General features: G+C 51.4%; 1 protein-coding gene across 2 annotated transcripts in view; it reads left to right on the top strand.

The window, feature by feature from the left end:
* ACBD3 (acyl-CoA binding domain containing 3) overlaps window positions 1-13,143 on the top strand; it is a 421,148-nt gene that overhangs the window by 262,134 nt on the left and 145,871 nt on the right. For both annotated transcript variants that reach the window (XM_069608687.1, XM_069608686.1), the window contains exon 5: window positions 12,425-12,599. In XM_069608687.1, coding sequence (XP_069464788.1) covers window positions 12,425-12,599 — 175 coding nt within the window. The remainder of the gene's footprint in view (window positions 1-12,424; window positions 12,600-13,143) is intronic.

Genomic DNA, 13,143 nt, shown 5'->3' on the forward strand with positions numbered 1-13,143 from the left:
ATCTTGGCTTGATACTCCAGCTCAGGGACTGTCTTCAGACCCTTACTATATTCAGCCTTACCAACAGTATGAGGATGACCCAGACGTAATGGTGCTGGACGACCAAACTGGGGTTGAGTATTATGGAGATGACGAGGGCCAGGATGAGGAGGAGGAAGACTATGCAGAAGTCTACAATATGGACTCCCCGGTTAGCAAGGAACCACAGGTTACTGACTCACCTATAGATAACCAGCCCCTTCTAAATCAGGTCTTGGCTAAAGCTGCAGAGCACTTTCACATAGATACTCGGGGGGCGCAGGAAGAGAGGGACATTGCAGAGGAGCTAGTGGGGGGCAAAAGACCCATTGCTCAAGCCATTCCTATTCTCAAATCAATCCAACATAGAATTGATCCTTCCCTTCTCACTCCTAATCCCACTAAAGCTGTGAACCCCAGAATTGAGAAGATGTTCAGGGCCGCCTTTACATAAGGGGGTCAATTGAAGCCCTACTCCTTGGTAATCACTAACACCAGAAAGAGAGCGGGGAGTACGAAAGTAGCCTTGACTTCCGCTTACCAGGCGAGGATCGCCACCACCACCACTCTGCTGGCAAGCTATAATTGTCACCAGTGGGAGCAGGTAGCTGCTCTCATTGACTCAGCACCGGAACCACTAAAGGGTCAGTTTGCCCAGATCGCGTCGGAGGGTAGAGCCGTGTCCGGTTGCATTCTGAAGACAACCTTTGATGCCACACATAATGCAGGCCGGCTCATAGCAGAGAGCACTGTCATTAAAAGGCACGCTTGGCTAAGACAGTCAGGGTTTAACCCCGAGACCCAGGCAACCCTTATTGACATGCCAGTGGAACCGAATGTCTTGTTTGGCAAAGCGGTAGAGGACGCACTGAAAACTGCCAAAGACGAGTATTATACTCTAAAGTCCCTGGGACAATTGACAAATAAGCCCACTAATCAAAGTGGGAATAGTAATTTTCGTCGCTCACGCGGACAAAATTCCCAGAGGGGCTCCAGTTATACACAGGGACAGGGTACATCATGGGGTGGCAACCAGCAGACTACTCAAAGTTACGGCAGAGGTAACAAGAGGTGCCGTGGTAGAGGCAGCCCTGGCAGAGGCGATACGCCTCCCCGCAAAGCAGTGAGTTTCAGCTCGGGGTCCCTTCCCACGCATCCCCAGTAGGGGGGGCGCATTTCCAACTTCACCCAAACATGGGAAGGGATCACATCGGACAGATGGATGCTGTCCACAGTGTCCGCAGGATGCTGCATCGAACTGCTAGAGCGCCCCCGCAACCATCCTCCATGACAAGATACATTCTCTGGACCACCAGAAGATCCTCCTCGAGAAAATCGTCAATCTTCTCGCAAAGGACGCGATAGAACTCGTCCCGGCAACCAGGTAAACAAGGGTATATATTCAACTTACTTCCTTGTGCCAAAAAAAAAGATTTGACAATGCGCCCAGTATTAGACTTACGCCCTGCAAACAAATATGTCGAGCCCCAAAAATTTCGCATGACTACTCTCCAAGAAGTAATCCCCCTCCTAAAAAGGGGGATTACATGCAACATTGGACATGAAAGATGCCTATTTTCATATTTCCATGTTCCCAGCACACAGAAGATTCTTGCGCTTCAAGGTGGACAGTCAGCCCTACCAGTTCAAGGTGCTGCCCTTCGGTATAGGCTCAGCTCCAAGGGTATTCACCAAGGTACTGGCGGTGGCGGCAGCACACCTACGCAGGGAGGCAATCCCAGTGTACCCTTACCTGGACGACTGGCTCATCACGGGGGAGACCTCAGTAATTTGCAGATCAAACATCCAAACAACGATCAACCTCTTCTTCGAATTGGGTTTCTCTATCAACGAGAAAAAATCAAGCCTAGTGCCAAGCACCTCCAAGCAGTTCTTAGGAGCTGTACTAAACACTCAAGAGGGGTTGGCCTTTCCATCAGAGGAAAGAATTCGGAATCTGCTACTGCAAATTCCTCTGTATCAGCCCGGTCGCCAGATAAGGGTGCGCAAAGCGATGCGTTTGCTAGGCATGATGGCGTCATGTATTTACCTGGGCCCCCACGCACGCCTGCGCATGTGACCCATGCAAGAATGGTTGGCGAAACAGTGGTCTCAGGCAAGTGGTCAGTGGGACGATCTAGTGGTCGTTTCGCCAACACTTGTACAAAGTCTTCACTGGTGGACAAGAGTGCACCTGTCAAAGGGGAAACCCTTTTATGATCCGGAGGTACAAGCTGTAGTCACGACAGACACGTCCCTGTCAGGGTGGGGAGCACACCTCCTCTACCACACAGCTCAGGGTCTGTGGTCTCACACAGTGGCCAAGAATCATATCAATCTGCTAGAACTCCTGGCAGTCTTCAGAGCGCTTCGAGCATTTGAACCCCACCTGTTGAACCTGTCAGTACAGATCCTAACAGACAGTACGACAGCAATGTTTTACATAAACAAAAAGGGAGGGACTTGTTCGCCAAATCTGTCCAGGCTTGCCCAGAAAATGTGGACATGGGCACTCAGACGGAACATTTACCTGTCATCTCAACATGTTCCATGGGATCTCAATTCACTAGCAGATGCTTTAAGCAGAGATCCCCTCCCAGAAGAACACAAATGGTGTCTACACAGAGAAGTCGTAGAAGACATCTTCTCACAGTGGGGTTTCCCCACTATAGACCTATTCCCCACAAGCGAAAACAGGCAATGGCCAGGATTCGCATCCAGGTTCCCTCAGCCAGACTCCAAGGGGAACGCCCTGTGGATGAACTGGTCAGGGATGTTTGCCTATGCTTTTCCACCAACCTCTCTCGTGAGGAAGGTGGTCAACAAGATGCACAGGGAATCGATGACGCTCATCCTAGTTGCTCCCATGTGGGCGAGGCAACCGTGGTTCCCACACCTACGCAGACTAGCAGTGTGCAAACCCATCAGACTCCCGTGCTGGCACAACCTACTATCCCAGCACGAAGGTCAAACAGTGCATCCTCAACCCAGCTCAATGAACTTGGCAGCATGGCTCCTGAAGTCAGAGTTTGGACATCTCAACTTACCACAGAGGTGCATGGACATCCCAAAGGAATCTAGGAAACCAAACACGAGGCACTGTTATTTTGATAAATGGAAGAGATGCGTTATCTGGTGCCAGAATAAACAAATCAACCCGGTTGATTGCACTCCTTCCAATATTGTCGCCTACATGCTACACCTGCTGGATGCAGGGTTGGTATTTAACTCGCTCAAGGTACACCTGGCGGCACTCTCATTTACACCACCTCCCATAACAAGGTTGCGTGGTGGAAAGTACCAGTGGTTCAACCCTTCATGGAAGGGGTAAAGAGACTCCACCCTCCAATTTCTAACCCACCACCAGGATGGGACCTTAATGTGGTGCTTGCTATACTCCTACGCCCCATCCCCTTTCCTCCATACTTGTGGGACATCTCTCCGTCCTGTGGGACGGGACCGAAGCACTTTGTAAAAAGCATCCACATTTTTCCAAAAATTTGTCCTTCCTTTTTCCTGCACGGGGCCCGGCACGCGGCCGTAACCCCATCGCCCCTCAGTCCTTTTCTCCGCTCGATCGGGGCCGGACGCACTTGCATCCTCGGAAGAGTTTCTTCCCTGTTTTCCTCTCTGGCTCTCTCTAGCGTTCGTCTTCTAGTCTGTCTGTCTTTTAAATTAGACTTTCCAGACTGTTCTTCGTGTCATCGTCGCTTTGCGAGGGCGGATCCCCATCCTCTCTTAGAGTGTTTGGGTCCGGAACACCGTTGGGACTCCTGTTTTTACTGTGACTCCCTTTCGGTCCGGGCTCTTCAACGTCGGTTGGAACGGTGGGAGGAGGTGTTCCGACGCACTCCTCCATCTCGTTTTCAGGCGTTCATCGACGAGAAGAAGAAACGCCCAGTAAGTTATTTAGTTTTCAGAGCACCCCGGCCGGGGGATACCTTCCCGGGTTCCTCTTGAGCCGGGAGGGGCGTTGATCGCTCTGTCACCGGGGTTCGCCCTCAGGTGCCTGTCGGGCCTAATAATTCTACCAGAGTTTGCTCCGAGGGTCTCCGTAAGTGGCCTGTGTACACAGGAGTAACCTCCGAGGCCCCTCCTGTGGGGGCTGTGTGTAGACCCAGTTCTGCTGAGTCACAGGGAACCGGAGCTTGCTCTGAGGCCTCTCTTTCGGCTTCCCTTAAAAACAAGACCGGGGTGCGCCCTGAGGCCTTGGCTGGGCTTGTGTTTACCGAACGGATGTTCGAGGCCCGTGCCGATAAGGCTATTACCGGGCCTAGGCCCGAGGTCCCTCGTACAGAGGCTAAGGCTACCAGCAGTTCTGAGGGGCCGGGCAAGGCACTGGCGGTGAAAGCGGTTTCTCACCGTTCCCGCTCTTGTGGCGATACCAGATCTGTTGAGGGGGCAAAGAAGCAAGGTTCTTCTTTTACCGGCAGTGCCGAGGTCCTTCCTTCGAAGGCTCAGTTGGCGGTTGGTATGTCGCAGAAACATTCCAGGCCTCATAGTACCGGCTCTGCCGAGGTTCCTTATGTTAAGGCTAAAATTAAGACCCCTGATCCATCGACGGGGACCCCTGCCTCACCTCCTCACGTGCCGCAGTTCCCCTAAAATGAAGACAAAATGGCCGCCGTTCCCGCCACGACAACGGCGGCCATTTTAGGTACTACCCCTACAACTACACCATCGGCCTCTGGTGTAGGGTTCGGTCCTTTGGGTGAACCTAAGGTCACTTTTGCGTATCCTTACCGGCCCGTTTATGATTGGAACGCCCCGATGCCTCTTCCGCACAATGTTTCGTTGCCTGCAGGGGCGGCCCCTTTGATTTATGTGGATACGTCGGCGGAGGGCCCGGCATGGCACCCTTCTCCGTAACGTCCCTGGATTTGTTCACCTCATGAGAGGCCTCCTCAGGTTCCGAAGCAATCTCCTGAGGACGCTTTTTTCGGTACATTTCAAGCGCTTATGCGCACCAACCCCATGAGGGAGTATTTCAAAGGGCTTTTTAAGGAAATGTGTCCACCAGCACCTGCGGCTCCACCCGTTCCTCTGGTGGTTCTGCCGGCCCCTCCTTTGCCCGTGGTGCCTGCCCCTGCTCTTCCGTCTTTGCCACCGTTGTCCCCAGTGGACAAGGCAGTGCCTGACATGGTTCAGCAGGATCCTGACCTGTCAGATGACCCTCAAGGCGAGCAGGACAACGAGGACCTTCCCCGCTCTGTTACAGCTTTTCATGACCGGGTACTGGACATGATGAATTTCTTAGATGTTCCGGTTCCCGAGGCACCTGCTCCTCAGGAGGGCGTGCTTTCTGGGGCGTTCACCCAGTCTCCTTTGGAGCGTACCAGCCTTTTCCTGCAGAAGGATGTTTTGGCCGAGGTCCGAAGAGTCTGGGAGAAGCCACTCGGGACTTTTTGTCAATAAAAAGATTGACGCAAGGTACAGGCTGCACTCTTCGGAGGAAGTGGCCTTGTCTTCTTGTCCGCCTCCCTTCTCCACAGTGGTGGCTGCGGCCACGTTGCAGTCCAGACCTGCAGCATCCTCTTCCGCGACGGCTACTCAGGTCTTGGGAAAGGAGGACAAGCTCCTGGACTCCCTAGGGAGGAAAATCTTTGCCAATTCGGCCTTGCAGCTCTGGCAGGCCAATGCCGAATTGATTTTGGCGGGAGATAACATGCGGAAAGGTCTGTCGGAGTTTGAGGAGCACATTCCGGTCGAGAAGTTGGAAGATTTCAGAGGTGGCCTTTCCGATGCCAGGGTCTTGGCCCAGGATCTCCTGGAGGCTGCGGCTCATCACGTAGACACCTCGGCTCGGGGCATGATGCTCGGGGTTGATACCTCGAGGCAAGCGTGGTTGCATGCCACTAAGTTTTCGAAGGAAGTGCAAGACAAAGTATTGGACTTTCCATTCGATGGTAAGGAGCTTTTTCATTCTTCTACTGATGTAGAGCTCACCAAAACCAAGGATAGCACTCGGACGGCTAAACCATTCTGTTCTGGTTAAAGCTCCTTTCAAACCTCAGAGACCGTTATCGCAGAGTCGACCTTCTTCTGGTTTCAGGGGCTTCCTTGACCGCAAATCGCGCAGAGTGGATACTCTTGCAGGGAATAACCGCCGTAGACAACAGCGTACGTGGTATTTCTCCCGCTCCTCAGCCTCCTCATCAGGTTCAGGTGGCACCGCCACCAATAAACCTGCCAAATGAGGGTTTTCCGTGCTCGCACGAGACCCCGGTGGGAGGACGCATTGCATCTCATTGGGAGGCGTGGCAGACCATCACAGAAGACAGATGGGTCTTGTCAGTCGCTCGGGCGGGCTTCCACTTACCTTTACCCCCTACCCCACCCCTCAACCCTCCTTTTCAGCTGTCAGGCTCACCCTCCCTCAAGGCCGAGGTTCAGAAACTTCTGCTCCTCGGAGCTGTGGAACCCGTTCCCCCTTGGGGAGCGAGGGGAGGGCTTCTACTCCCGGCTGTTTACGGTGCTCAAACCCAACCAGGCTGGCCTGCGCATCATCCTAGACCTTTCCCAGTTCAATCTTTCCTTACCCCAAGAGAAATTCAAGATGATCACGCCCGGCCAGATTCGCTCCTCGTTGGAGCCGGGCGATTGGCTCAGTGTGGTGGACCTTCAGGATGCGTACATGCATATCCTGATTTGGGCTCCACACAGGAGGTACCTCCGTTTCTCTTTGGGAGAGGAGCACTTCCAGTTTCGGGTGCTTCCTTTTAGCCTCAGCTCGGCGCTGCGTGTCTTCACGAAGATGATGCCGGTGATTGCGGCCTATCTTCGTCTTCAGGGTATCCATGTGTATCCTTATTTGGACGATTGGCTTTTACGCAGCCCTTGTCCGCTGGCGGCAGCGGGCAACCTCCAATCTCTCCTTCAGCTCCTGTTCCATCTTGGGCTGTCGGTGAACTGGCGGAAATCCTCCATGTCGGTCTCTCAGGACCTGATTTTTCTGGGTTTTCGTTGGAACACGATTGACTGCAGAGTATACCTGACCGGGGACAGAATGGCGGATCTGTTGGCCATGTGTCAGATGTTTGCGCAGTCAGACAGTATGTCGGCCTGGTGGTTCCCGAGGCTTCTGGGCCTCACTTCCTCGTGTGTGCTGGCTCTTCCTCTTGCTGGTCTCAAAATGAGACTGACCCAGATGGCCCTTCGGAATTCTTGGTGTCAGGCAGTGGACCCAGACTCCATGCGGATAATGATTCCGGATTCCATGAGAGTGGACCTGGACTGGTGGTCATCGCTCAGCAATCTGTCTGGGGGCGCGGGGTTTCAGGACCCGGTCCCTATGGTGACCATCACAACGGATTCCTCCCTCCTGGGGGGGGGGGTGCGACGTTAGATCTCCTTCAGGTCTCGGACCTCTGGTCGCCTCAGGGCAAGCTCCTGCACATAAACCATCTGGAGCTTCTGGCGATTTTCTTGGCGCTCAAGGCGTTCAGACCGGCTATTGTCAACAAAGTGGTCCGCATAAGAACGGACAATGTGGTGTCAATGTATTACATCAACAAGCAAGGGGGAACGAAGTCTCCCCCCCTCGTGGACCCGTCCATCCAGATTTGGGAGTGGGCCGTGCTTCATGGTGTCTGGCTGCTTGCAGTGCACATCCCGGGCCAGCTGAATGTCACAGCAGATGCCCTCAGCCGGCGGACAGTGGTCAGCTACGAGTGGGAGTTGAAAGCGGAGGTCCTTTCAGGGATTTTCTCGCGCTGGGGCACACCGCAGGTGGACCTCTTCGTGACGGCGGCGAACAAGAAGCTTCCTCTGTATGTCTCCAGAGGGGGGCTGGGAGCCGCCTCTCTGGGGGATGCTCTGGAGATTCCATGGCACAACATGAGAGCTTACGCCTTCCCGCCTCTGCCTCTAGTTCACCGGGCAATTTGGAAGTTGAAGAACTCGGTGAACTGTTCTCTTCTACTGATAGCCCCGTGGTGGCCGGCCAGGTTTTGGTTCTCAGAACTCCAACACCTGTCGGGTTATCCGCCGATCAGGTTACCGGTGAATCCCGATCTTCTCCACTAGGGGGAGCAGCAGCTGTGGCACCCCTCCCCACAATCGCTCAGCTTGGCGGCATGGTGCCTGAGTTCAGGTCTTTAGAGCATCTGAATTGGTCTGCGGATAACATGCGTATTATCCAGGCAGCCAGAAAACCCTCGACCAGATCTCAGTACAAGAGTAAATGTCTCAGGTTCTGTCATTGGTGTTTAGAGAAGAAATTGGTTCCAAGGGGGGCCACGGTTGACACAGTGTTGTCCTTCGTGTCCTCCCTAGCAGAGTCAGGGGTTCATGTTCTGTCATGCAGGACTTACCTTTCAGCGGTTTCCGCTTATCTTTCTACGGATCAGTGTTCGTACTCTCTGACTAACCCAGTGGTAAAGAGGCATTTCGCTGGTTTAACACGCCTTTACCCTCCAGTTCGTAATCCGCACCCGCCATGGGACCTGAATGTTGTCCTGACGGCGCTGTGCCATAAACCCTTTGAGCCGATGGCTACTGTGGACCTCAAGTACTTGTCTTGGAAAGTGTCTTTTTTGGTCGCCGTCACATCGGCAAGGAGAGTGAGTGAGCTCCAGGCATTGTCGGTGGAGCATCCTTTCTTGGTTTTTCACAAGGACAAGGTAGTTCTTCGAACTAATCCGGCTTTTCTGCCGAAGATAGTGACCGAATTCCATTTGAATCAATCGATCTCCCTACCGGTCTTTTTTCCGAACCCTGCCTCTGAGGCGGAGAGGGTTCTACACTGTCTTGATGTCCGTAGAGCTCTTAAGTGCTACCTGGATAGGACTTCCGAGCTTAGAAGTTCTTCTCAACTTTGTGACTTTCGGCAACCCTCAAGGCAAGCAGGCGTCTAAGGCAACTATTTCTAGGTGGATTGCCGCCTGCATCAGAGTCTTTCACTGTCTAAAAGCTGAAACCTCCTAAAGGTATTCATGCACACCTGGTGCGGGGCTAGGCAGCTGCGGTTGCTTTTCAGAAGTATGTTCCCTGGGAGTCCATCGCTAGGGCAGCTACTTGGGCCTCTCCATCTGCTTTCTGTAAGAATTACTGCCTCGATATGAGTTCTAGGGCTGATGCTCAGTTTGGTCAGGCTGTGCTGAAGAACCTTTTTCAGTAAGGGGTATTTCCATCCACCCCTAGTTCCTGTAAGGAGTGCTTGGGAATCTCCCACAAGTATGGAGGAAAGGGGACGGGACGTAGGAGTATTACCAGGTTACTCAACGGAGTGACCACCTTACTCCTAGTCCATAGTCCATTTTCCTCCATACGCCCGCCCGCCGTCCCCTCTAATACGGTTCCTCTGTATTGATAATGGGTCTCTGACCCGGCAAAGAAAAGGACTGAGGGGCAATGCGTGGGGCGGAGCCAAGGTGGGCGGGGTTACGGCCGCGTGCCGGGCCCCGCGCAGCAAAGAGAGGAAGGACACATTTGTGGAAAAATTTGGAAGCTTTTTACAAAGTGCTCCGGTCCCGTCCCACAAGTATGGAGGAAAGGGGACTATGGACTAGGAGTAAGGTGGTCACTACGGTGAGTAACCTGGTAAAACTAATGGGCCCACCCTTTGAAACCATGCATAAAGCCAGTCTCAAACACCGGACCTATAAAACTTCCTTCTTAGTAGCCATTACATCCATAAGAAGGGTCAGTGAAATTCAGGCTCTGTCAGTGCAGGATCCTTTCTTTACTGTTCATAAGGATAAACTGGTTCTACGAACACACCCTAGATTCTCACCCAAGTTCATTTCAAAATTCCACGTTAACCATTCGATTGAGCTTACGGCCTTCTTCCAAGAACCCAAGAGCTCTGATGAGGTGAAACTACACATTCTAGAGGTGCGAAGAGCGGTCCTCTACTATGTAGACAAGACCAGGCCGTTAAGAAAAACAGACTAACTGTTTATCTCCGTAGCTACAGGCAGAGAGGGAGATTGCGTCTCTAAAGTTGCCATCTCGAAGTGGATAGTCGATTGTATCCAGCTATGTTACTCCCTTTCTGAAAGAACTCTGCCTTTTACGCCAAGAGCCCACTCTACTAGAGGCACTGAGGCCAATCTGGCTTTCATTGCAAATGTAACCCTTGACAGCATTTGCAAAACAGCTACTGGGAGCTCTATTCACACTTTTACTCAGCACTACTGCATTGACACTCATTCCAAGACAGATACTCAAGTGGGACAAACAGTTCTAAGACACCTGTTTGCTCATGACCCTTCTCACATCCCACCTCCTTCTAACACTGCTCGCTAATCTATGCACAGCATGTGATCTAAGCAGATTCCACAAGCCTCAGAAGGGATACATTACTCACCGTAATCCTATTTCTGATGCTTGTACCTGCTTAGATTCACATGCGCCCGCCCTTCCTCCCCTCTGAGAGAAGGCGCATGGATGCTTGTAGTCTTATCTATCTATCTGCTTGGATAATCTGTACTCGTGCTACTCCTCATGCTACCTCATGTCAGAAAAAATATGATCTGAGGGTCCTACACGCGTGAGGGATCATGGGTAAAGTGGACGTCACACTAGGGATAGTATTACTGGCACGCCCTGTGTTGACGGCCATTTTTCGAGTTTCGAAAAACAAACTGTAATACTCTGCAGCTTCCAGTAGATGTCGGCCTATGCACAATATGTGAATCTTATCAGATACAAGCATCAGAAATAAGATTACAGTGAGTAATGTATCCCATATATATATATATATATAAATATAACACATGTTCACATGCTTGCGCGTACTGTTCTGGGGTACATTTACATTCTGTGTGCAAAGCATGGCTACCCAAAGAAGGAACATTGCAATATTTGGAGGCTGAAAGATTGGAAAGGGAGAAAATGGGAGGAGGAGGACCTGGAAAGGCTTACATGGTAGTTAGTTAATATAGGATTAACGAAACTGGTGAATGTTGGGAAGCTAGGTTGATCGTCACAGGCCCCCAAGAGGTGCCGGATCTAGCGTAGACCTGTGAGTGTGTTGTAGGTGTCTGGGGAGGGTATGGGGGTGTCACTAGACACTGCATTATGGGTATATAACGGTTACGGTATTGCTTGCGCTGGGAATGAAACGCCATTTTAGAAGATAGCAGCCGTTTTGAAATCGAGGTCTAGTGCCGGGGGCAGTAGGCCCAGGCTCTGAGCATAGAGATAGGCGAGTGCATGCAGGGTCGGGTTGCAGCATAAGCATTTGTGAGAAAGACCAAACCCGCATACAGTAATTAAGCTTGCATTGTTTCATTTGTATTCCAGAAGGAATGCACCCTTCAAGTCCTTGGAGGGAGTGAGGGGGGTGATCAGGGGGGTTGGAGCTCCATGCGAGAAGTTATCCCACGAGTAGGAGGGCACAAGCTTTTGCCCTCCCTCAGCCCAAACCCTACGTTATAGTGCCCAGACACCCCTGTCCCAAGACCACAGCATTCCAGAGTACCAGCCAGTCCCAGACCACCGACCAGAAAACTGTTAGATCACCAATTTATCAGAAAGATTACAGAAGAATATCCTGAGCCCCTGTGATTTGTGCTGCATGGAGAAAGTAAAAAAATGTAAGCCTGGGGTGGGAAGAACTGGAACATCTGACGCGTCCAGGTTCGAGCAGGGGTTTTAGTTATCGTGACCTCGAAAGGAGCCTCTGTGCCCTTGTCTGCAGTACCGTATGCACATTAGGCCACAGATAGATGTGTTGGACTGTTAGTAATTGGCAATTGGGAGCCTCACGCTGGATGACGTACGACTAAGAACCCCACATGGAAGAATATGGACGGAAGAGGCTGGGACCAATGACCTGGCATCCCATATGGAGCAGCCCGCCTATGTATAGGGTCGCACCAACCAGCTATGTGGACTTGTAACCTATGTGATGTACGTCAGTTGTGACGCTTTTTTCCTTTTAAAAGCGATCACCCATGCTGATCTCGTCAGAGTGCTCCGTGGCAACAAAGTTTTTTGCTTGCGCTTATTTGACTTTTATGAGAACAAACCTTGTCCTCCTTGCAAGAAGTGTGCTGGGCCTTTTTTCCTTAGTGGGTTCTATTTTTTTCTGGTGTGAGAGCTAAGGAGCTTCTCTACACAGACCATATGAAAAGCCTTCCACCTAAAGGTTTTACTAAACAAAACTGGTATTGTTCCACTGTAGAGTGATATAGGGAGTAAATTAGCTTGACACTGATAACGTTTTAAAACCCAAACCAAAGGTAGCCTTTTTGTTGACTTCCGAAGAATGGAGGATTACGATATTCCTATTGAGATTCAAACCCCTGCATTGGATGTATTAGAACACAGTGATCTTACCGGCAAAGGTTACTGGACTAACAATGTTTCCTTGTTGTCGCACATATTACAGTGAATATACAATTTTAAGGAATACTGTACCATCGGAGTATGTTGAGATTTCTCTCTTCTACTAATCTAGGCAGCAGATTATGGCGGCATTAAACTCACAGACTGCAGTGCAGTTCCAACAGTATGCAGCTCAGCAGTACCCAGGCAACTTTGAGCAGCAGCAGATCCTGATTCGGCAACTACAAGAGCAGCACTACCAGCAGTACATGCAGCAGCTCTACCAGGTCCAGCTTGCACAGCAGCAGGTAGGTCATGCATATTGAGAATATCACTGCATTTTGCTTTAAAAGAGAAGCACGGCTTTAAATTGTTACTATTCAACAGCACAAATAATAAATTGTGGATCTAGCTATTGATAACAGCTCATGAATGTTACATGTTAAAAATAAACCCTTTGGGGAGTTCCAATATAGCCGCTGTGGAGAGTGCTGCGTAAACACGGAGCGCTCTCTCTCCCCCCCCCAGGGCCTGTAACATTAAAGATTTCTAATTTGAACCTGCCCCAGGTGGGGGGAATATATGAAAAGAAAAGCAGAGGAGAAAAGAAGGGGCCCAGTGTGTTGCGATCAAGCCACATGTTTGCTGAGGGTTGGACCGAGTTAGAGTATCTGGCGTCGTGGCAGAGACAGATGCAGACAAGGGAGGCCTGTGGCTGGTGCAGGTTGCAGTGTGCGACACGCCAACCAGAGGGGTGAGGAGGTGGAAAAGGACCGGTGAGAGAAGCTCCAGCGGAGCCCGCTGCAGGAGACCCAGTGGCGGCTGGGGCAGCCACAGGGTCTCGTGTATATA

Source organism: Ambystoma mexicanum, chromosome 4q, assembly GCF_040938575.1.
Source record: "Ambystoma mexicanum isolate Mex_15411 chromosome 4q, UKY_AmexF1_1, whole genome shotgun sequence".
In the NCBI taxonomy this organism is placed as follows: Eukaryota; Metazoa; Chordata; class Amphibia; order Caudata; family Ambystomatidae; genus Ambystoma; species Ambystoma mexicanum.